The sequence below is a fragment of the Eptatretus burgeri genome, chromosome 5, assembly GCF_056783735.1.
Source record: "Eptatretus burgeri isolate ZD-2024b chromosome 5, Ebu_testis_v1, whole genome shotgun sequence".
Taxonomy (NCBI): domain Eukaryota; kingdom Metazoa; phylum Chordata; class Myxini; order Myxiniformes; family Myxinidae; genus Eptatretus; species Eptatretus burgeri.
The window spans coordinates 74,149,475-74,175,043 of record NC_140965.1 but is presented as its reverse complement, the minus strand read 5'-3'; the positions used below and the strand labels follow the sequence as shown (position 1 = coordinate 74,175,043).

At 43.7% G+C, this 25,569-nt stretch overlaps 1 protein-coding gene across 2 annotated transcripts in view; it reads left to right on the top strand.

Moving 5' to 3' along the window:
* Positions 1-25,569, top strand: part of LOC147026703 (carnitine O-acetyltransferase-like) — a 73,088-nt gene that overhangs the window by 15,599 nt on the left and 31,920 nt on the right. For both annotated transcript variants that reach the window (XM_085882424.1, XM_085882426.1), the window contains exons 2-4: positions 111-395; positions 10,459-10,577; positions 13,490-13,543. In XM_085882424.1, coding sequence (XP_085738550.1) covers positions 111-395; positions 10,459-10,577; positions 13,490-13,543 — 458 coding nt within the window. The remainder of the gene's footprint in view (positions 1-110; positions 396-10,458; positions 10,578-13,489; positions 13,544-25,569) is intronic.

The following is a 25,569-nucleotide window of genomic DNA, read 5'->3' as shown; positions in this document are numbered from 1 at the left end:
GACAAATTTTGACGAATAATAATTTTCTTTGTTTTATCAGAATCAAATTGTTCTTACTTCTCAATGTTGCAATTTGTTTACAAATACTTGTTTGTGTTCATTTCTTACAGCTTGTTATTCACCCACGAAGATGCTGGCCTGTCCACATGACCCAAGTTCTTTCCTTCGATGCAAAAAGCTCATTGGAACACCATCAGCGCTCGTTGTCCCCATTACCTGTGCCTCCACTTAACCAAACTCTACAGCGATTCTTGGAGATGTTGCGACCACTGGTTGAGTCAAAGTCTGAGCTGGAGCAGACACTTAAATTGCTGGATGATTTTGGACGAGTTGGTGGGACAGGTGAACGGCTGCAGTCATTGTTGGAAGAACGAGCAAGCAAAATGGAGAACTGGGTCAGAATTTGGCAACTTTACTGATTGTTTTCACTCCAAGCCTATCGTGCTATAAGTACTAATATAAGGACATATACACAAGTGCATAAAAAAAAAAATATATATATATACAAAATAGAATACGGTGGATAAAAACGGCCTTCCATGTGCTGATACCAATAAACAGAAAACCGTAATATGATGAACGACCATGGCTGGATCCACTGGAATATCAATTGCACACTCGTTACCATTATCACCGGTCGTCAAAGGTGCAATTACTTCATTAAGTCAGTCAAAGCATTGTTGCTGAAGTAACTGCTTATATGAGGGAGTTTTGCTTCATTTTCATGCCATTCTGCTTTATGCTTGTGTTTGAGCACCACATAAATGTTTTTTCATCATTTTATCTCTAGTTCTCCTCTAAACTAAGTCTGCTGCTTTTCCTCTCTGCCTCTCACCCATGTCTGAAACAGGGAGCGCTGGAACGTACGCTGTTTACAGTGCAGTGACGTTGTGCGCTACTAAATTAATTCAGTGCAGAAATAAAATGTAAACCACAACTCGACAACATGATGATGTGGTACTTCAAAAAAAAAAGTATACACATACAGTCGTGGCCAAATATTAGCACCCTTGCACTTTTTTCAAAGAACTCACAATTTTCTCGAAAAATGAGTTGAAATTGACAAAAGTATTTTGTCGCCACAATTCGTTATTACACTGTTACTATTACAGAACCTTTGTTTTTAATTCAGAACTTAATATATCCTTTTAAATCAGAAAATAAAAAGAATTGGCAATGACAAAATAATTGACACCCTCGACTTAATATTTGGTAGCACAGTCTATGGACAAAATAACTGCAGTCAAATCCTTCCTATAGCCATGAATGAGCTCCCTACACCTCTCTACTGGCAGTTTGTCCCACTCTTCTTGTGCAAACTGCTCCAGTTCTCCCAGATTTGAAGGGTGCCTTCTCCCAACTGCTGTTTCCAGATCTCCCCACAGGTCTGTGGACGTCCTCCTGCAGTTGGGTCACTTCTTATTCGGAGGTTGGTGGCAGGATTTGCACTCCGGCCACCGTAAAACCCTTCATTCCGCAAAACGCAAAAACGCAAAAAAATCTGAAAACCCACTCCGTGAGAGTACCTCCTGTGCAGCTTCCCTTCGCAGGGCAGCTCACCGGATGACGGGATTGGGGCAAAGCCTTCGGGACCCCCAATCTTTGATGATAGGAGGGAAACCACGGGGTAACATCCCTGGGTCAGATTGCGGGAGAGCGTGTCGGAGTGGTGCTGAGGTGTCGTCCACCAGACGGCGGTCTCCTTGGGTTAACCTGAGGCGGTCCCTTCGGGTGGGTGCCTTTAATGTCCTATCCATAAGAGAGGATGATCACCTATCTCTGTTATCATCTGAGCTCAAGCGTTTGGACATCGGGATTGCAGCTCTCTCTGAGGTTCGGAGACCGGATTGCGGCGAGATAATGGTGGGTGGTTACACCTACTATTGGTCTGGTCGCTCTGATGGTTACCATACCCAAGGAGTTGCTGTAGCTGTGTCCAATAAGCTGACCCCAATGATAATTGAGGTAACACCGGTCAACGAGCGTATTATGAGATTAAGGATTCGTCACTCCTTAGGTGTCATTTCCCTGGTCTCTGTTTATGCTCCGACTGAGGCGAGTGATCTCACCGTGAAGGATGCATTCTACGCCACACTCGAGTCTGTGGTTGATCAGTGCCCCAGACGAGATACACTTCTAATCTTGGAGGATTTCAATGCATCGACTGGAACTGATAGGGATGGTTATGAGGTGTGTGTTGGTCCCCATGGTTCAGGAACTATGAACCAGAATAGCACTAAGTTCCTTGACTTTGCAAGAAATCATGGACTTAGGGTGGCTGGTTCATGGTTTCAGCGCCCACAAGCTCATCGCTGGACTTGGTATTCCAACACTGGCGCTGTGGCAAAGGAGATTGACCATGTCCTCATTGACGGTCGTTGGAGGATGATCCAGAACTGCAGGGTCTACCGGAGTGCTCAGTTCCTCAATACTGACCACAGGCTTGTTGTAGCAACTCTAAAGCTGCACCTTAAATCCTGGAGAATGGTACCATCCCAGCCTAGGCTGGATGTTGCCAAGCTCAGGGATGAGAGAGTAGTTGAGGGGTTTGCGAACAGGCTGAGTGGACACTTGGGGGGTCTGGGTGCTTTGGGGGGTCCTGAAGAGTTGTGGAGCGCCTTCAAGACCACCGTCCTTGATGTTGCCGGTGGATGCCTTGGAGCTCACTGCAGGGCAAAGAAGAATTTTGTCTCTCAAGGGACACTGGATACCATTGACCAGAGTCGCAGGGCCAGGCTGAATGGCAGAGCTGAGCTGTTCAGGGAGCTGAGGCGTAAAACTGTACGTGCACTAAGGGTGGACAAGGAGGCCTATGTGCGAGGAATCTGTGAGGGGGTAGAGCATCACCTGTGGACAGGTGATTCTCGTCCTGCTTACAGGGGAATTCGCGCATTACGTTCATCTAAGCCCATCCCTCGGAGCACTGCAGTTCGAGCAGAGAGTGGTAGGCTCTTGACAGAGGAGTCTGAAGTGAAGGCCCGCTGGGCCGGTTACTTTGAGCGGTTGTACCAGGCTGATCCCCCAACTGTCGAGTTGGACATCAAGTGTGTTACAATCCCTGTTGCTGACCCTCGAATCAACTGTGGTCCACCTTCGCTTTTGGAAACACGGGCTGCGGTGAACCAGTTGAAACGGGGCAAAGCTCCAGGGATCTGTGGCATCCATGCCGAACTTCTCAAGGCTGGTGGAAATGCTGCACTCGTGTCTTTGCATGCAGTTTTGTGCTCTGCCTGGAACACAGGCATCATCCCAACTGACTGGAAGAGGGGCCTTGTTGTCCCTCTCTGGAAAGGGAAGGGTGATCGCCAAGACTGCAGCAACTACCGAGGGGTGACGCTGCTCTCAGTGCCGGGCAAGGTCTTTGCTCGGATAATTCTTGATAGGGTTCGCCACCATCTGCTTGAGCACCAGCATCCAGAGCAGTCAGGCTTTACACCAAAGAGGTCAACGATTGACCGTATCCTTGCACTTCGTGTCCTCACCGAACGCAGACGAGAGTTTCGGCAGGGGCTGCTTGCAGCCTATGTTGATCTCTGTAAAGCGTTCGATTCAGTGAATCGGGATGTCCTCTGGAGGATTCTTGGTCTTCGTGGGGTGCCACCAAAACTGATCGATCTGATGTCTGAACTCTACTTTGGTACTGAGAGTGCTGTGAAGTGTGGTGGTACCATCTCTCACTTATTTCCAGTTGTTGCTGGAGTTCGTCAGGGATGTGTACTGGCCCCCACACTTTTCAGCACTTGTATGAACTGTATTTTAGGGAGGATGTCGGAGAGATCAAGTTGCGGTGCATCGTTTGGGAATGTCAAGATCTCGGACCTTGATTTTGCAGATGATGCAGTCATCTTTGCGGAGACTTTAGACATCCTCTTGGGGGCCCTCGAGGTGCTGAATGAGGAGTCGGAGCCGTTGGGATTACGGGTTTCTTGGGTCAAAACTAAGATCCATGCTTTCGGTGACATCTTGGATGCTGCTGTCCTGTCTGTGTCTGTTTGTGGTGAGGATGTTGAGGTCGTGGAGAGATTCACTTACCTTGGCAGTGATATTCATGTCTCTGCTGGCTGTGAGTCAGAGGTCAATAGACGTCTGGGTCGGGCCTGGGGAGTCATGGATTCACTGGATCATGGGGTGTGGAGCTGCCGGTACCTGTGCGGGAGGACGAAAGTCCGAGTCTTCAGGTCCTTGGTACTTCCAGTCTTGCTCTATTGGTGCGAGACTTGGACTCTGACCAAGGATCTGAGACGGAGACTTAATTCCTTTGGTACCAGGTCTCTTCGGAGAATCCTTGGCTATCGCTCGTCGGACTTTGTGTCCAAGCTGTTGCTTGACTGTTGTCGTCAGACTATCGCTCCAACGAACGGTTGCTGAGAGAGACTTGGATGAGATTTGTTACCTGCATAGTCTGTGAGCGTCAGTGCGGCTGTATAGACATGTGGCTCGTTTTCCTGACGCTGATCCTGCTCATCAGATTCTCTCAGCGAGGGAGTCTCATGAGTGGAGGAGGCCAGTGGGCCGACCACGTGCCTCATGGTTGCAGCAGGTTGATCGGCATCTCAAGGAGATGGGGATGGGCCTGGCATCTGCCTGGGGGATGGCCAGACGGAGGCCCCTGGAGTACCGGCGGAAAGTGGACGCAGCGACGCGCTGTTCTGGCATATGCTCCCATACCTGACCTGACCACAGGTGTTCAATGGGATTTAAATCTGGACTCATTGCTGGCCACTTCAGAATTGTCCAGTGTTTTGTCTTGAACCATTCCTGGGTGCTTTTTGGAGTGTGTTTGGGGTCATTGTCCTGCTTAAGACCCATGACCTTCGACGGAGACCCAGCTTTCTGACACTGGGTTGAACATTGCGCTCCACAATGCCTTGGTAATCTCCTGATTTCATGATGCCGTGCACACATTCAAGGCACCCTGTGCCAGAGGCAGCACAGCAACCTCAAAACATTACTGAAACTCTTCCATGTTTGACTGTAGGGAAGGTGTTCTTCTCTTTGAAGGCTTCATTTTGTTTTCTGTCAACGTAGAGTTGATGCGCTTTCCCAAAAGGCTCTAATTTGGTCTCATCTGTCCACAGGACATTCGCCCAGAAGGATTTTAGTTTGTTCAGGTGTGTTTTAGGAAACTCCAGTCGGGCTTTCTTATGTCTCTCTTTCAGCAGTGGGGTCCTCCTGGGCCTCCTACCATAGAACCCCTGTCATTGAGTTGGTGACGGATGGTGTGAGTTGAAACTGTTGTACCTTGTGTCTGAAGGTCAGCTTGAATCTGTTTGACAGCTCATAGAGGTGTTTTCTCCACCATTCAAACAATCCTTCGCTGCAATCTTCGATCAAATTTTCTCTTGCAGGAACGTCCAGGGAGGTTGGCTGCAGTGCCATGGGCCTTAAACTTCCTGATGACATTGCGTATGATGGACACAGGAACAATAAGGTCTCTGGAGATGGACTTATAGCCTTGAGATTGTCCATACTTGGATACAATGTTGTGTCTGACCTCCTCAGACAATTCTCTGGTTTTCTTTCTTTTCTTCATGCTCACTGCAGAATACACAGTGGCACAAAACAGCAGAATCACTGCTTTTCTCCATTCAATCTGGTTGAATGAGTGACATTGACATTGCAGGCACCTGCAACTCACCACAGGTGAGTTCAATTCCGAAGTAAAGGAGAATCATCTGCTTAAAATTTAATTATTTCTAACAATTTCTTAAAGGTGTCAATAGTATTATATTTATATTCAATAGTATTATATTATATAATAGTATTATAATCCAGGCTATTATAGGATTTGTTTGTGGAATAAGCTAAGATTTAGTAATTTTTCAGCTTTTTCGTTTTGTTCCACTGCAAACCAAAGAAATACATATGGAAACCAAAAGATTTTTTCATTTCAACAATTTTCTGGAAGAAATGGTGCATTATTTGAAAAAAATGCAAGGTTCCCAATATTTTTGGCCACAACTGTACATACACCTTTAAAATGTTTTTAAAAGGTAACAATTTCGGTCGTTATGGGCCCCTTGAGAGTGTGAGTTTACCGCCTCAGCACCATTGTAAACCCAACCTTGCACGCAGTGCCTTCAGAAAGTATTCACATCCCTTGATTTTTGTCACATTTTGTTGTGTTACAGCCTGAATTTAAAATGGATTAGATTTTAATTTTTTGTCACTGATCTACACAAAATACCTCATAATGACAAACTGAACACATGGTTTTAGAAACTTTTTACAAAGTAATTAAAAATGAAAAGCTGAAATGTTTTGCATCAATACATATTGAACCCCCTGAGTCAATACTTTGGAGAAGCATCTTTGACAGCTATTACAGCTTTTCGTCTTCTTGGGTATGTCTGTGTCAGCTGTGCACATCTGGATTTGGGGATTTTCTCCCATTCTTTCTTATAGATTTGCTCAAGCTCTATAAAGTTGAATGGGGAGCGTCGGTGAACATTGATATTCAAGTCTTTCCACAGATTCTCAATGGGATTCAAGTCTGGGGTTTTGGCTGGGCCACTCGAGGACTTTCACGTTCTTGGTCTGAAGCCATTCCAGTGTTGCTTTGGCTGTATGCTTAATGTCATTGTCCTGTTGGAACATAAATCTTCACCACAGTCAAAGGTCTTTTGTACTATGAAGCAGGATCTCCTCAAGGATTTGCCAGTATTTGGCTTCATTCATTGTTCCCTCTCTACTTTCAAGTCTCCCAGTCACTGCTGCTGAAAAGCATCCCCATAGCATGATGCTGCCACCATCATGCTCCACAATGGAGATGGTGTTAGATGGGTGATGAGCTGTGCTCAGTTTCCACCAGACGTATCGCTTTGCATTCAGGCCAAAGAGTTCAGTTTTTGTCTCATCAGACCACAGAATCTTTTACCTCATGCTTTTAGAGTATTTCACATGCTTTTATGCAAACTCCATGTGTGCTTTCATGTGCTTTTTTCTCAGAAGTGGTTTCCATCTGGCCACTCTCCCTTAAAGCCTACATTTGTGAAGTGCTGCAGAGATTGTTGTCCTTCTGGCAGGTTCTCACCATCTCAGCCAAGGAACTCTGTAGTTCTGTCAGAGTGGTCATTTGGTTCTTGGTCACCTCCCTAACCGAGGTCCTTCTTGCCCAGTTGCTCAGTTTGTTTCATCTCTCTATTCCTCTCTTTCATTTTTCTGTCTCTCTAAGGAGAAGTGAATTCTTGCAGAAAATTTTCTGTAAGGCTCACTTGTCTGCGCTTGGATGGGTTTGAGGGTTGTGGAGTGGAGGCTGAAACCCGAATCCGGGGTTCCTCGTGGTGGTGGTGGTTGTGTCAGCCAGGACTGTGGGCTCGTTGGATTCCGGGTCGTGGGTTCGAGTCCCACCGTGGTGGGTTGGAGTCTGTGTAACCGCACGAGGCGGCCACGTACCCGGCCAGACTCTGTTCCCTCAGCTGGAGGACCGAATAAAGATCCGGAGGGGGGGAAGGGTCCATTTTCTTTTGGTGTGTGTGTGTCTGTGGTGGCACCGTCCTATAAGTAGAAATTAAGTGCTTTTGCTCACTGTACATTGCCTGCATATTCGTGATTAAGTCTGCTCTGTCTCCCTCCCTACTGTAAAATAAACCCCCTGTTAAATGTTCCAGTTCTTTGCCTGTTGTTTCTCCCATTGACCCAGTATGGTTTGGGCTTGAGAACTAGGAAGGCCGATTGTGCCGTAAGTTGTCATTTGGGCCGGTGCGGCTTTGGTAATTTCTGCTCGGTTACGCCGGATCCGAGTCGGTAATAGCAACTCGGTTCGGATAAAGCCGGCTGAGGGTGTGGCTTCCCCGCTAGCTAGACTGTGTGACTAATTAGGTAAATTGGAATTAGACAAAAAGACCCGAACCGCGCGGTTGAAATATTGGCGTAAACGGTCCATAAGCGATCTATCGACTTCGGAGTTATCCGGAGTGACGACCTCTCAATTCCGGTGTTCGGTGGGAGACGGCCCAACTGCTCCATCTAGCGGTCGTCCTCGCTACCGAACCCTGGCACCACAACAATATAACCCATAATCACAACTTGATGTTTTGTCTTTCCTCTTACATTTTTCTGATATAATCGATCAACATTCCTCTTACCACATTCCTCTCATCACTGGATAAGCTTCTTGTATCCCAGGCTGTCAGGCATTCTTGCTTCAGATGTCAGACACAGGCATTTGAGGCTTTCTTTAGTCCTCGCTAGCAGATTTCCTTGGTGCACACAAGCAGTTTGTTGAAATTCTTATGAAATGATCCCATACATGTCTCAAGCCAGCTCACTTTCGAACTACCGTTTTTGATAATTTATTGACAATGAAACTAAGCATTCTTTGGTGTTTATAATTACATAAATATTACAACATACAGGTTTTGATATAACCTTTTTCTGAAGAAAAATTCAGAACTAATATATATATATGTGTGTATGACAAGGATGGCTGTCCGTTCGTCCATTAGCTGTTACGCTGATTGGCTGTGTGAGACTGTGAAATGTGATTGGCTCCTGGCAAGATTGAATAATGTATCGTATCGGCTTAGTAAAAGCTGATATTTGAAATCTCATTCCATATTTGACGATCGAAACTCATGGCCTAAATAATTATGTCGATATCTAGAGTGAAATGGGATAAAAATTAGGAAAAGGCGATTCCTTTCAAACCCGATATAATTAAATAATAATGCATTTGCGGGAGGTGAGTTAAAATTGCTCCAAAATACATTTTTCACTCTTTTAAGGGTAATTATTGTATATCTGATTTTATTGTACACCATCCAGGGCCACCAGTAGCGATCTTTTTGGATTTGGACTCTACTTTTATTACATGTACATTTTTAACGTATAGTGTACATACAACACGGAATCGCAGTTTGTTTATTAACGTTGCGTTATGATACAACCTCTGGCAGGTTGACCTTGAGGTACCCACACTCACTTCTAAACTGTCTAGCCTGGGGTTGAATCTCGACCCACCTATAAAATGTCATCCTGGTGTTTCACGGACTGGGTGAATCATCAATGTGTGTGTCGTCCCTCCGATAGAAGTTAAAGTGGGCGTCCTGTCTTCTAACATTAGTTGATGGACGTTAGAGATCCCCACGGTGTCCTTCATGAAGAGGCGATGATCTACCATCAGCACCATGGCCAAATTACAAATTCCTGCCCGAACTGCCCAATGACAAATCATCCAGTCTGAATGGGGGAAAGCAGGGAGGGGGAGGGGAGTGGGGGAGAGGGACAGGTATTTCGGGAGAGAGGAGGGGATATGGAGGATTGGGGTCGGTGGAGCTAACAGTCCATGAAGCAGCTAATCCTTGTTAGCAGTCCATGTCGATGCTCGATAATATTATCATGTTGCTTTGGCAGTCAATATTAAGTGCTTGTTTGTTAAGGCAATGATTTGTGTGGTGTGTCCAACAACTACACCACCAACAAAAAACAATCAGAAAAGCCTAATTATAAGAAAGACAAAGATGAAAACGATCGGTAAACAGGAATGAAATGCATGTAAAGTAGTGGCATAATGGTTAAGTGTTCTGTCCGAGTCTGGTAGGTTAGTGGTTCTATTCTGACCTTGTCCAATTCATACCAAAGGCATGTTGCTTCCTTACTTGACACAACATTTAAAGCAGAGCATGGCCAAACTTCATTTTTTACTTAATTGCCCTGCTCAGTGCGGAGAGAAAAGAGACATCGTAAAGATGGTGTCATCGGTACACAGAGTTCCCTGGGATGCTTTGTCAATCGACCCAAGCTCTGCAGCTGTGTTTCTCTCAAGTCGACTTCTAGTGTTGTCTCCTGTATTTGTCTGCTTATGTGTACGTGATTTCTGTTGCAGCTTCTCTACAAGCCTTAGACAGCGTACCCTGGATGTCAATGATCAAAAAAAAAGAAAGAAAAAAAAAAGATAATTGTGCGTTGAACCTGACATTTTGCCTTTTGAGGTTATTTATTTAGAGCGAACCTGGAACGAGTCTTTGTGAGTAATGTCAGTGAAAAATAATTAAACAAAATGGGTCATATGGACACCTAAAACCATAAACCTAATTTTTCTGTAATAATTTGTGTGTGCATTTAAAAACTTCCGATTCAAAGCTTTCAAGACCATTGAGTCACATAGCTTCTTGCTGGCCCTAACAGCTTTAAGTTTATTTGCAGTTTCTGGTAGTTCCCTATCTTTTAGACAGAAAAAAAAATCTCCCCCCCCCTCCCCCAACACCTCTCCACCCCATGGGATGACAATGAGGAAGTTTGATGGCCAATGCAGTCCATAGTTTATTCAGGAAACTCAAAATAGCTTGCTTTTGCAGCATCTTGTTGGGATGATGCATAAGCATCAAAAATCGGACATTCTGCTCCCAGTCTATACGTACGCAAATTGTTGTAATTTTTACTTTCGCTGCATTTCATTGTAACTGCTGCTCTGACTTTCAATGCTTTTATGCCATCTTTGCTCATTTCCCCATCAAGCTTACAGACTGGTGGAAGCAAGTTGCTTACTTGAAATACCGCCAACCTTTGGTTGTTCATTCTAATGCAGCTATCGTTTTACCAAAGAATGATATTTTGGATGAAGATGGACAACTAAGGTATGTCTTTGTGGTGTCATTCCTTCCTACCTTGTTTTTTTTGTTGTTGTTGGAATTCTATCCCAACGTATTTTTTTCCATTTTTTTCAAATGTGTTTTTTTTCTGACTTGGAGACATACAGATTGAAAAACAACCAAAGTCGGCATTGCATCTTCATTGTAGAACCTTTTGAATGACCATTGTAGTCTACATACATATATATATATTTTTATTGACAAAGTTTGCAGCAAACAATATTGGAGAAATATAACCATCAATACAATTCCGTGAACCACTTTTATATCTATCCATCCATCCATCCATCCATCCATTGGGACCATACTCTGTGCAGATCGTTGGTGCTGCCTAAGCAGTCTCCTTGGCTATTGGGCACAATCCTGGACGGGTCGCCACTCCGACACAGTATACCAGCAAGCTGGCACTCATTTTGCCGACCTCGGAAGGATGACAGGCAGAGTCAACCCCACCTGGTATTAATTCAACAGCCAAGTGGGGTTTGAACTCAGGATCATAGGATCCCAAGCCCACCATCCTAACCACTATGCAAACACCAGGCATATTTTTATATCCACTTGGACTAATATCGATAATGTTGGCTGAATTTTCTACTGCAATTTGTGGCCATATACTTATTACATAGGGTAAGATTCGGAACTTTCTCTTCATGATTTTGACACCACATTGCCAGAGCATTGTCTGCAATTGTTCGAGCTTAATAGTAGGCGAAGTCTGTTATGGGTTATTGCATGTAATTCACGTGGTGCTGATGACTCGACCTTTGCGTAGTCAATCTGCAACAATACTCAGTTGTGCCCCACTTGCATAAACATGATTTGATTATCCTTGTGAGTTGATTGGTCATTTATGAAGATTGTATATGCTACTTCAGCCGATGATTTCCTCTTTCTTCTTTGCACATTATATCAAGCAATTATTTCTACAAATATCCATTTTTACCAACCTGTTTTGTGTTGAACAAAAGCTGAGGTTATTTGAATGCAGTGACGTGACAAAGTGCACATATTATTTTTAATATGCATAATTAAGACACAATTGAAAAGGCATTGTAAACAATGAAACAAACTGTTTTGAAATTGTCATTTTCAAATGATCTATGTACAGTCATTGGACAATATCATGGAAGTGTCTAAAATTCCTCCTCTGCAGCCTTTACCCATGGGGTGGACAATATTAACTGCACAATCAAATAGGGTCATTTTTTTTCACTTACAACCGCAGACTGCTGACTCTGTATGATAATAGTGTCAGCATCATCTTCAGTATTGTCCAGTGGCTGTAGATCACTGCGATCATGGATAACTTTTGCTGTGCCATGGGCAGACATGTGATGAGAAATACATGCCAAACATGCCTCGTCAAGCACGCGCCATAAATGCTTTGTCGAGTGTGAATGCACAGCTCAGTAGTGCAGGTTTCACTTGTCTCAATATACATCTGTGAAGGCAATTTATATGGCTAATGGTCCAAAATTATGAACATTCATTGAACGAAGTGTCCAACGGTACAACTTGATACTGTAAAGGGAAGTCTAATTAAAATAAGAAATGAATGATCACCATTTCGTAATGCGATTTGATGTATTCAATACTAAGTGATGTATAATAACTTATCGAACTCGAGAGATCGTAGAACACCTTACCCCCGCACAGTCTTGAGAAAAAGGACATGGTATGGGTCTTTTATACTCTTCCTTTGTGTTCCTGAACATGATCTATATTAACTTTGTTTGTGAACTATGAATAACAGTTGCGATGGCAACCAGACGAAGCCAATGCGTCAAATGGAAGAGCCCAGAGCAGAACCCTCTGCCAACTCTTCTCGGAGAAACTGATGATTTTTGGAATGATCTTTCAGAAAAAGATGCACAAAGCAAACATCTTTTGGTCGAAGTAAGCTCTGTGATTGCATCTCAATGCACCACCATTTTGTCTGAATCTCGCTGTTATCTCCGCTCTCAGAGGGCATGGCAAATTTGATTGATTGAGACGGGGTAAAATTTTGCCCAAGTACTGCTAAACTGTTCATGGTTTTGGAAGTGCACACAAGGTAATTTATGTTCTTCATTGTTTAAATGTATATAAGATAATTGAAATAAACTAAAGGTTGGTTCTACAGGTGGGGTAAAAGATGAACAAATGAGTAGAGGTGAGCAGTGATCCTAGATTTTGGGCATTTCACCAGAAGGGAGTTGATGGTGGACCACGTGCACGCTGCAGAAACCCGGGGGGCGGGGAGGGGGGGACACAGCACAGACAAAGCAGAGGGTGCCAGACTAGAAAGGAGGCGGAAAAAGACAGAGACTGCTGACCTGTCTGCAATCGAAAAGTGCCAGGCCCATAGACTCAGCTTCATCATGGGAGATTCCAATAGTATTGAAGGCCTTGGTTTCCACGGCACTAAGCTGAGCAAGATGTGAGGCAGGGGAGCCAGCAAAATTGAAACACAAACGGCAACACAAGGACAAAGAGAAAATGGTAAAACACGACAAATGCGGTTCGGAAAAAACTTAATTTTAATGTGGTGGAAGCAGCAGCTGCTGATTCGATGAACACGTGGAAAAAATCCTCGAACTGGAAGGGACAGACAAACAGACTGCCTGACTGAGGCAATTGCTTTCCGTGCGAAGCGCATGCGCGCTCGGGATGAGACGTCGTACAATTTGCCACATTTATAGCCAAAGTGCTGCTGAACTGCATGTTTGTGTTCTACACTGTTCCTAATGTAAAATTCAATTGAAATTATGTCGTTCTTCAATCATAAAAATAGACTCGTAGACAGACAGTGAACTAATCGCTTAACCCCTCTTTGCACTACGTGCACGGGGTAATAATATAGGTTCCCTAACTGAAGAAGCGGAAATCATTTCATTGGTTTTCCACTGTGTTTGCAGGTTTGCAGCAAAGCTGATTGCTGGAGCTTTAGATTTCAAGTCATTGGTTGACAAGTGAGTTGCTTTTTTTTTCCATACAAGTATAATCAGTGTTACTATATTCTTATCGTTTGCCTTTCCAACCTTAAATTATGTTTGGTTTTGTTGTTTAAATTATATTCAGTATTGGATCACACTTTTTTGTAATGCAGTTATTGTTTTTTTATTCTATGGGGCCGTTCAAAGTTGACATGGAGCTTTAATTGAAGAACATGTAAAAATAGCAATTCTGCTGAAATTTTGTGCAATGATATCATCTACCTCAAGGAAGTGACATCGACGGTGGTCAAAGCATTCAGGGTAAAACCAAGATTGTGATTAATGTAGTTAAGACAAATGGATCATCATTAAGTTAGTTGTAAAGACAAACGTCAACCAGTCAGGTCAGGTCAGGTATGGGAGCATGTGCCAGAACAGCGCGTCGCTGCGTCCACTTTCCGCCGGTACTCCAGGGGCCTCCGTCTGGCCATCCCCCAGGCAGATGCCAGGCCCATCCCCATCTCCTTGAGATGATGGTCAACCTGCTGCAACCATGAGGCACGTGGTCGGCCCACTGGCCTCCTCCACTCATGAGACTCCCTCGCTGAGAGAATCTGGTGAGCAGTATCAGCGTCAGGAAAACGAGCCACATGTCCATACAGCCGCAGCTGACGCTCACGGACTATGCAGGTAACAAATCTCATCCGAGTCTCTCTCAGCAACCGCTCGTTGGACACAAAATCCGACCAGCGATAGCCAAGGATTCTCCGAAGAGACCTGGTACCAAAGGAATTAAGTCTCCGTCTCAGATCCTTGGTCAAAGTCCAAGTCTCGCACCCAGTAGTCAACCAGTAGTCGGGTCAAAATACCACCTGACCCACAACAAATTGCAACAAAAGCTTTTTCAGTGGTTTTCATTCTTACTGGATATACTGATCAACAGAAAAAAAAAAGTCCACCAAAATCTGACATCCGGAAATAGGTTAAAACAGTCATTTTCAAGATGGCCGCCACCGGGCTTTGAAATAACTAAAACAGCTATAACTTCTTCAATAATTGTGATCAAAACATAATTGTTGGTTCTGGTCCATGGTTTTAATGGATCAGCAATCCACTGGTGTCAATAAAATTTAGATCTGATCAGTATTTAACATGAAATCCAAGATGGTGGCAAAATTCAAGAGTGCAAAAATCAATACATTTTCCATCTGAACCAAAATCACTGAACACCTGGTGCCACTGAAACATTTATTTGTGAACATTACATAATGGCAATTTAGGTTACAATTTCAGTCCTCATCACTGTCCTCTAGTTCCTCAGAGGCTTGATTTAGTGGATTGTCACAAAACGTCACTTGGCATGATCCACGTGCGGACGTACACGGAAGCCCATTCTTTCTGCAGCTGCAACGGGGTGTGTCACAAGCTGTGGTGCAGTTGCAGTGTATCATCTTCAGAAGAGTGTCTGGTGCAGCATTCAAGGCAGTTATGATAGGTACAAATCGATTGTCTTCAAGTGCCCAGCCCCAGTCCAGAGGATCGAGGTCACCCTCCATCCCCGTCCAAACCATGACCTGGTAGTACACTCGGAGACAATGAAACTTGGTGGCAGATTCCGTTGGGGGAAGACGTTCAGGTGTAACGAAAGACTTAGCAGCAGCGACCTTCTTTGTGAATATCTTGTAACGCATGGCTGCCAGAGAACTTGTGCTCTCCCCACCAAATATAATGGTCATCACTTGGCTGCCAAGTTTCTTTATTTCAGCGTGGCTGATGCCTCTCAAAGTGAACGTATCTGCACACAACTGGAGGCCTTGATCATCTTCCACGAGTTTCTGAAAGACTGATTTTTTCCCAATGCCATACACACGAGATGTTGAATCACATCCTGTGAAGGGGTGCAGGACTAATAGTTGAGTGCACAACCAAGATGCTTCATCCGATTGTTGTCATATACTTTCAGATTGCTTCTTGACTGGTTGTCTGATCTGAAATATAGTGGTTTTCCATCTGGTATACAGTAATGGAGCAAAAGCATCAACAAGTCTGTGTCCTCTCCGATTAGTGTGGTGGAATGCAGAATTGTGCTGTTTTCGGCTGTCTTGGCAATGTCAACACCAGCGTCCCCTTCTGCCTGAATAACTGTGCAGCCCACTTTCTTCAGCTGATCACCTATTAAGGTGATCAGCTGTTGCTTGTTACTGCCGACAGATAGGAATTCATCTCTTTCCGTCAAATTCAGTTTCTCCGGTGAAGTTCACAGTCGGATTGCTGTTGGCTTGTCCCCGTCTCTGCTGAGTGTTATCCTTTATCGAAGGGCCTGCACCATGGCCATCAAAGACAACAGTTGCTGTCCCATAGTGTTTTGTTGTGAAGTCCGCATATGCTCTGGCTATTTTGCCATATGTATCTCCCTTCTTCCACTTGAGCTTGTGCAGCAAGGATCCACCATCAAGAACATACCTTTCATTCTTAAGGTGTGCTGAAGGTGTGGTGTCAGGTACTCCTTCACATGCCAGTGCCTTGGTACAGTGGTCATTGACAGCTTGAGCGAGTTGAGGTTTGTCGGCCTTCCTCAAGATCTTTTTGTCCTCAGAGGGATGGAGGGTATGGACTGAGCTCAAAACTCATCACGTCCTCAAGTGACAAATCACCTATCTGGGATACCACAAGAATCGCTAGAATAGCACACTGGAGTCGATGGTTCTGTGAGGAGCAACCTGGAGAGCATTAGAATTTCCCAGGGTCTTTGCTTTCTCTGTCCTCTTGATGGAGAAGGAAAACACAGGTTGTCCAATCATTCTCTCGATGATTTTGTTCCCAACAGCTTCATATTCATGCACGTTGATGTCTTCGCTTGCCACGATACCATTTTTGATATTTCTCAATGTAGGATCAGAGGAGAAAGGTGAAAACGCATTCAGCTTTGTGCTTATCTTCGAGAGGTCGAATGCAAGTCTTTCAATTCTGGCACCAGTTGCTTCTTTATGCTGTTCACTTGTTGCATATGTGAGATCATTGAAGTCCTGCATGGTGACGTTGACCTCAAATGTTATGGGGGCTGACATTGTCCACAATGCTAGGTGTTCCTCTGTCATCTTACTGCCACGAGTCAAGCCACCGGTGCTCTTTAGTGATCTCATGAGTGTTTTTATTCGATGACTAGATCACAGCTGAGGCCTGCCCAAAACTGGTTTGTTTGCCGGATCACATGGAAGCCATTTTGAAACTTCTCATACACATCTGGGTGTTTGCTCTCCAGTTCACTCATTTCTTGTACGTAGAGATAAGCGGACTTCTGTTAGTTGTAGTGTCCAGCTGCTGCAAATATTGGCAAGGCATCAGCAACAGCTTGCAAGTGATCCTTCTAAGACCCAGTGCGAACTGCCTTGATCATTGCCCGAGCAGTATGGAGCATTTTCTGATAACCCAGCCACAGCTTACTCGTTTTGGATTGTGCAGCAAGTTCAAATTTCTTTTTTTCAAATTCATCAGTGATCTTCACAATTGCAGCTGATTCTTCAAGACTTTCAAGAGAGTTGTCACCTGTTAGCAAGGACCAATACATTTTCTCAATCTCTTCTACTTGGAGCATGAACTCAGGATTTTCCTCCACTACAGATGCCACAATAATTCGATGTAGACACTTGCTCACCAGTAGATGGCCTCGGAATGCCCTCTGTACAGATTTTCCGGACATCATATGAATTACAGCATTTTCACCGTACACCAGTTCCAGGATGTTTTTGAGTCCTGTTCCCGCCATCAATGTGCCAATTTCTCCAAGCAGATTCATGAACATGTGAAATGTACCCAGCCTAAGCACGGTCCCATTCAACAGCTTATATCGGCAGCTTTCCAGTACAGCGGTTGATCAAACGTGATCACAGGAGGGACATGGTGTCTGATGGCCATGTTGGACAGGAAGTTCAAAGTGTACAGAATGCAAGCCTTGTCGCCTGGATACATATCAATCATTGGCAAATACAGAATGGAGGATGCGCCAGGATGTATCTGTCCTCGGTGAAGGATGTGCATCATCCCCTGCCAGCCTGGTACAGCCTGGTTGAAATGGAAGGATAGCTCGCAGAAGATCTCGACTCTCATGTCACAGACTCGGAGATCTGGGAGGTCTCGGAACTTGATATTGCGAAGAACATTGGTTGCAAAGCCATATTCTTTGATATCAATTTTTGACATCTGTGCAATGTTCAATTCTGAAATCTTCTGCCTTGTCACAAGATGACTTGATTTTATACCAGGAGTCAATGCAGCTATCATGCCCATTCCATGAAAGGTACCTTTGCCATCAAGGGTGATTATGTAGTGATCTACATCGTCACCGGCAAACAACACTGATAGGTCAAATACGCCTGTTTCTTCAATTAGCAAATCGGGTGTGACACAGCTTGCCGCATTCTTTTTAAACCGCAGTACTTCACCATATGACGAGCCATACCCCATATTACACAGGGTTTCCACAAGGAATTTTGACCGATATATGTGATGGACCTCCACAGCGAGACCATTCTGGAGCGGTGCAATGACAGCCTGAGGTCTCACTGCTTGTACAATGGCTTGTCCAATACTAGCCACTTTACGTTGCGTGTTTTTTTTCCAACGAACAGACTATTCAACATATTTCGAAGTTTATCTGGAAGGAATGCCAGTGCAGAGTCAAGTTCAAGTTCTTCTGATTTTAGGTGGTGATCAGTAACAGATGGTACACCGTTCTTGATATCACTCTTGATCAGCCTTGCTGCCGTCTCAATTATGGCCTTCTTTTGTGCCTCTTCATCTCCTTCTCGCTGTGCTTCTTTGTAGAATGACCGGAGTATGTGTGATGTTTTCTCCCTGAATGTAACTATGTCATTTACGCCCTCTCCTTCAGCAATATAAATGGAGTCCCCATATCTTTCCTTCATTTTCTTCTTCAGATAGTAGTTTGTGTATGGAAGAGAATTTTCATCCATAAGAAACTCTTCCATTTTGCCACGAAGGTACAAAGCAGTCATCTGTTCCTCATCATTCATCTCAAGATATGAACACATTCTGGAGAATACCTGCTCTTGATCACTATCTATCGGACGTCCAGATTTCCTACTTGTTGAATCTGGTCCACTCCGGAAATGCACTGGTACATCACGCCCAGTGTGGAAATGGACACTGCACTGATGATATATGCAGTCAGCTGCATGAAGATCTCCACCATAGTACTCAATCCGCCCTTTCACTGTGAATGACCAATCATCGGACCGATTCTCACAGCACTCCAGAATGGTTTTGGCAAAGCCGTCAGTTTTGATATGACTGTAGTCAAAACTTCCAAGGTCCACTGTGGTCCCACAGAACAAGCAGTCAGATTTGCTGTTGAAAGGCCTGGTCAACACACGTGAACTTCACTTCCTGGACGGTTTGGATGGTCCTTGTTTCTTCTTTTGATTCAGGATGTCATGTTGATTTATATACCATTTACGGCAGTCCGTGTGTACTTTGCATCCAGCCGCCACATAAACATCGTCACCTCTCTGAACACCGGCTGCATTGATACCATCAGCGCCCTTATGATGAATTTGCACGACGTCACTTCCATCCTCAAGCCTCTCCTTGCAAATTGAACACCGATCTTCGTGCATCTCAGGAGCACTCACTCTCCAAACCTGAAACACAGAAAACAAAACATTCAGGGAAAGAGCATTCGAAGAAAGGGATAGGCTACTCAATCAGAGCCAGGGACATTCCCCTGACATGTAATACATCACATATAATTACTGGTAAGAGAAGACTGAAAACCCTTTTGTTAGAATTTGATAAATGTTGGGTGATTGCCTAACAGAGGTTTGATTATATAGAGACAATTTATTGATTTTACGCCCTTCATTTTTTTTGCCGCCATCTTGGATTTCATGTTAAATACTGATCAGATCTAAATTTTATTGACACCAGTGAATTGCTGATCCATTAAAACCATGGACCAGAACCAACAATTATGTTTTTATCACAATTATTGAAGAAGTTATAGCTGTTTTAGTTATTTCTAAGCCTGGTGGCGGCCATCTTGAAAATGACTGTTTAAACCCATTTCCGGATGTCAGATTTTGGTCGACTTTTTTTCTGTTGATCAGTATATTCAGTAGGAATGAAAACCACTGAGAAACCTTTTGTTGCAATTTGTTGTGGGTTTGGTGGTTGTTTGTCATAAATTGACCCGACTACAGCTGTAATGCGCACAGGAGGTTGTCCGCATAATTTGTTGACGCATGTCTATCACATGTTTGTTGCAATTTGTTGTGGGTTTGGTGGTTGTTTGTCATAAATTGACCCGACTACAGCTGAAATGCGCACAGGAGGTTGTCCGCATAATTTGTTGACGCATGTCTATCACATTGTTTAATCACATTGTCTATCACATTTATCACATTGTCTATCACAGTGTTTAAATGGTAGAGCGAGGTAAAATATGACCATGGATCGATGAGGAATATTGAGTATTCTCACATGCAACCAACTGTAACCAATTCAGGAAAACAATGAACGTGTTGAAGAGATAATTTTGGAGAATCATTGCATCATTACCTCCACCACCGAAGGTGAAGGAGGTTATGTTTTCACCCCTTTCTGTCTGTCTGTCTGTCTGTCTGTCTGTGTACAGGATATCTCAAAAAGTTGTGGACGAATCTGAATGAAATTTTGTCGACAGGTTCGGTGTGTGACAAGGACGAACTGATTCAATTTTGGTGAAGATCCAGATCCGATTACTCGAGTGTTTTTTAAAGTGATTCCTCACCGTTGAGATATAGGGCCAAAAACGATGTATAGTACTATATCTCAAAAAGTTGTGGACGGAATCGGACGAAACTTGGTGGACAAGTCGGGTGTATAGCAATGACGAATTGATTCGATTTTGGTGAAGTTCTGAATCTGGATCTGGATACGAGAATTATTTAATTTATAAATTGATTCTTCACCATTGGGAGATAGGGCCAAAATCTATATTGTACCACTCTGACACAGGATACCAGCAAGCTGGTACTCATTTTGCCGACCTCGGAAGAATGACAGGCAGTCAACCCCACCTAGTATTAATTCAACAGAAAAGCAGGATTTGAACTCAGGACCCTAAGATCCCAAGCCCACCACCGTAACCATTATGCCAATACCAGGCATAAACATGGTGATCTAAAGCATTTATTCCAGGAAATTAATTCAAGTCGCACGTGCTGCTTAATGGCACATGTATTCATCTGAAGATGGAAAGTTCTGTTCTATCAATTATCTATTTTAAAAGGGATTCAGTTATGAATTTGGTTTGTTAGTTCCATCATTACTGAGGAGCAGCTATGCTGTTGATGCAGTTCCCCAACTAGAGGGGGAGCACTCGGGAGAGAGCAAAACCTCCGCCGCCAATACTGCTGGGTCACTCAAGTGAACCTTATATCTTATTCATTAAATATGATGTCAACAGTGCCGAGAGTTATAGTTCTTTTCTCCAACATTTTGGAGGGGGGGGGGGGTTGGAAATCACTTAAAACATGTAAAAATGCCAAATAAATCGAAATTTTGTTGAAAAAAGTTGCAAAAATTTTTTTCTCGAACAATTTTGGGGGGATTGGAAATGACTTAAAACATGTAGAAATGCAAAAAATTTTTTTCCCTTTTTTGGGGGGGGTAACAATATTTTTTTGGGGGGGTGTTGGAAATCACTTAAAACATGTAAAAATGCAAAAAAAATGTTTTTTTCTCAAACAATTTTTTTGGGGGGTTGGAAATCACTTAAAACGTAAAAATGCAAAAAAAATGTTTTTTTTCTCAAACAATGTTTTATTTGGGGAGGGGGGTTGGAAATCACTTAAAACATGTAAAAATGCAAAAAAAATGTTTTTTTTCTCAAACAATTTTTTTGGGGGGGTTGGAAATCACTTAAAACGTAAAAATGCAAAAAAAAATGTTTTTTTTCTCAAACAATTTTTTTTGGGGGGGGGTTGGAAATCACTTAACATGTAAAATGCAAAAAAAAATTTTTTTTTTTCTCAAACAATTTTTTTGGGGGGGTAACAAATTTTTGGGGGGGGGTTGGAAATCACTGAAAACATGTAGAAATGCAAAAAAATTTTTTTCTCTTTTAAGGGGGGGGGGGTTGGAAATCACTTAAAACATGTAGAAATGCAAAAAAAAAAAAATTTCTCTAACAATTTTTTTTGGGGGGTAACAATTTTTTTTGGGGGGGTTAGAAATCACTTAAAACATGTAGAAATGCAAAAAAATTCTCTGTTTTTTTGGGGGGGGGTAAAAAAAATTTGGGGGGGGGTTGGAAATCACTTAAAACATGTAGTAATGCAAAAAAAAACATTTTTTTTCTCTAATTTTTTTTGGGGGGGGGACCAAGTCCAAAATTTAATGGCATGATCCTTTGACCATACCGAACCCCCCCACCAAGTTTCATCGAAATCCGTCGAGGAGTTTTTCCGTAATACTGTTCACAAACAAACAAACAGAAAGGGGTGAAAACAGTAACCTCCATTCAACTTCGAAGATGGCGGAGGTTAATAAATTAAGATGGTAATTTATAATTTTACCAGGTTGCCAACACAAAATGTCTGACTTTTTTTGAAAGGTGTACTATGGGATCTTTAATATCCACCAGCAAATGCTAACAGACAGGACGGATAATTATTTATCCCTTTCAAAGGACGGCATAATTATTGATGCAGCTGATGCATACCATGCCCCAACTGCAAAACTCCAGGCGAATGGCATAATGGTTGGAGCCTCTGCTCTGAATCTGGGAGCAGTTTGAATGACTGCTGAGTCATACCAAACATTTAAAAAGCAGTACTTGCTGCTTTCTTGCTTGATGCCCAGCATTTAAAAAGTATAGAGCATGGACAAACCACCATAAGTTGGTAATAATAGTGCAGGCTTTGATGGGTCAAATGGCTTCCTCTATTGTAGGAGTTACTTTCAAGAGAACCTTATATTATATTGTTATGAAATTTGGTCGTCTTACGGACTCAAACCCAGTTTGCCTAGATGCAAAGGTCTCGCAGAATGGACCAAACTAGCAGGCTATTTAATTTGGACTGAGGAAGCACTAGCAACACCTCGAGGAGTTAAACGCTAATCTATCTATAATTCAGGCAGTGTGTGTGTGTGTGTGTGTGTGTGTGTGTGTGTGTGTGTGTGTGTGTGTGTGTGTGTGTGTGTGTGTGTGTGTGTGTGTGTGTGTGTGTGTGTGTGTGTGTGTGTGTGTGTGTGTGTGTGTGTGTGTGTGTGTGTGTGAGACCGCTGTTTCTCGACAACCTCTGGTCCGATCTAATTGAAACTTGCCAGGTATATTGCTGGGGCCCTGTGGATGTGCCTTTTCAAGGTTTGATATTAATCGGACAAGTGCTTCCCAAGTTATGGCCATTTATTTACCAAACCAATGGGATGACACGTTGTTGCGTGGGCGTGGCCGATGGAGAAGGGAAGCACAGCCGCGTTCCCCATTACGGGTTACAATGTACGGGCTTCCGGAGAGTGATGACTTCGTTTATTCTAATAATTTCTCGATTTCTTATGCGCATTTATAGATAAACACAATGGCCCAAGTTATGATCGTTTTCATATTAGACGGTGCATACATTTCGGTAACATCAGAGTGCTGGTATGCTCCGAACCAGGAAGTAAATTTTTTTTCTCTCTCTTCTCTTCTCTTTTTGTTTTTCCTTGCCACGACATTGTGAAAAGGTAAAATACGTTGGCGCTAATTGAATAATTGGGTATTAAAAATAAATTGCGAATAACCGTAACTGCGAATAATATCGAACTTCCGGGTCACGCACGTACAGGCACGTGAGAGCGAAGAAACGGCCTGTGTGGTTTATTTATTTATTATTATTATTATTTTTATTATTATTTTTTTTTACGGGCACGTACTAGTTATTTATAATCAAAGAAACATGCTGAATTGTCCACGTCTGGAGGGTGTCTCGTCAGCTCAAAACCCACATGTTTTAACAACCAAAAACATTGATGAAAGCAATGAAAAAAAATGCAATTGGCATGAAAAGAATGTGGGAAATCCCAACCACCACAAAACAACCTGCTTGAAACATGTGCTGGAGCTCCCCTGTATGATGTGAAGGCCTCGTCGGAAGCACCAGTGCACCTCCTGTTCCTTTCACAAATGAGTGAGTCTTGCGTTACTCCCTTTTGCGAATTTGCCAGTCAAAACACTTGGATGTTTGCCAATCCTTCATTGACAGCCTGTCACACTGCACACTCATTGGCCGCTCGATACGCGCAAGCCAGACACTGATTGGTCTTCAGCAATGATTGGGCTCATTGGCCTGGAGAACCCCACGTGTTCACCCATGCCATGATCTTCCAGTTTCAAGTCATTGTACCTGGCCTGCTGGCCATGCCTGAACCAGATATTCTTTGTTAAAGAGTGAAATTACATAATGGGATAGGGTGGCTAGACAGGAGCATTTCTCTTTAGAGCCATGATCTCTGATGATTCTAATTGGGGAATTACAAAAAACCTAAGACATGTAATTCTAAGAACTATGTAGCTATCATTAATCCCCTAAATCCCCTGCGGGCCATGACTATAACACTGCCCCCTCCTCTCTTCACGACTCACAGGGAAATCTCCCACAGAGCCACATGTCTTGCACATGGTCCTGCCGCCTGTCCACCACAGCTCCCAGGGGCTACATACCAAATTTGCCTACAAATGGCCCCCTCCCTTTCTACAGGGCTCACAGAGGACAGGTAAAGCCCAATTTGCCTGGCGACCCCACACGCAGCAGTCCTCACAGGAAGTCCACAAGACGACCATGTGCACTTGGGTTCACTCGACACTTCGCAAACTACCTCACATGCTGGTACTGCAGCCTCGACCTCATGCCAGAGCACCTGCTTCACATATTGATGGCTCAGCCTTGCCAGGACACACCAGCAATGCAGTCTGGGGCTTAGGCTCACAACACTCGCACTTGAGCACCTCACATACATACTCAGGGGTCACACACACTTGTTCACCCCACTGATAATAGCCTCTTCCTTAACTTTTAAATTGATCCCCATATTAAGCTCCTCATCCGACCGGGCGTAGTGGCGTACACCTGTAATCCGGCTACTCGGAGACTTGGGTTGGAGGATCGCTTGAGGACGGGAGCTCTGCGCTGGGCCGCGCTATGAGAGGGTGAAGAGCAGCTCGGAATCATGGCGAAACCCAATCCCTATCCCTGTGTCGTAAGAGGCGACCAGGGTTGCGTCAGGAAGGGCATCCGGCGTAAAACCTATGCCAAATCAGTATGCGGATCATAACGGAGGATCTGCTGTGGCGACCCCTAACGGGAGCAGCCGGAAGACGAACAACAACAACAACATTAATCTCCTCATCCACACCATGTGTGTGTGCAGCCACAAACCTTTCTTGCCCCTTTGTCTCCTTAGCCTGGTCACACCTCTTTGCTAAGTCGCTGCACTTCACCTCCAAGGCTGCTAGCCCTGCTCCCCATTCCTGCAAAGTCTCACCCACATCAGTTTCCACTGCCCCCATGTGCACATTTACCTCTCCAACAGCCAGGGCTTGCTCCAGGTTTTTTTTAATGCCTCCACTGACAAAGTTGCCGAAGGCATTATGTTTCCAGGTTGTATGTACTGTATAGTACGTCCGTCCATGCTAATTTTCTCTGTTTTCTCTGCGACTGCTTATCTGATTGACACACAATTTTCACCATTGGTGCAACAACTCATGTAAAATGTTTTAATGATAATTATATTGTCATAGGTCATGTGGTGTGGCAGCCATGTTGGTAAAAAGGAAAACCTTTGTACCTCTGTATTGTATCTCTGAAACTGCTTCATGGAAAAAAATTGAAACTTGACACATGTCAAGTCCTCCTTATGGGAAACGAGTGTGATTTAAATGATTTGCCTGATCAGTATGAAAAATTTTGAGGGTCATCTTAGGCTAAATTGTATGGGTGGAAGGGGGTAGGGTGAGGGGGTGGGACGGGAATTGATGACGTCATCGGCCATGTGGTTCGGAAGCTATTTTTTTTAAACAT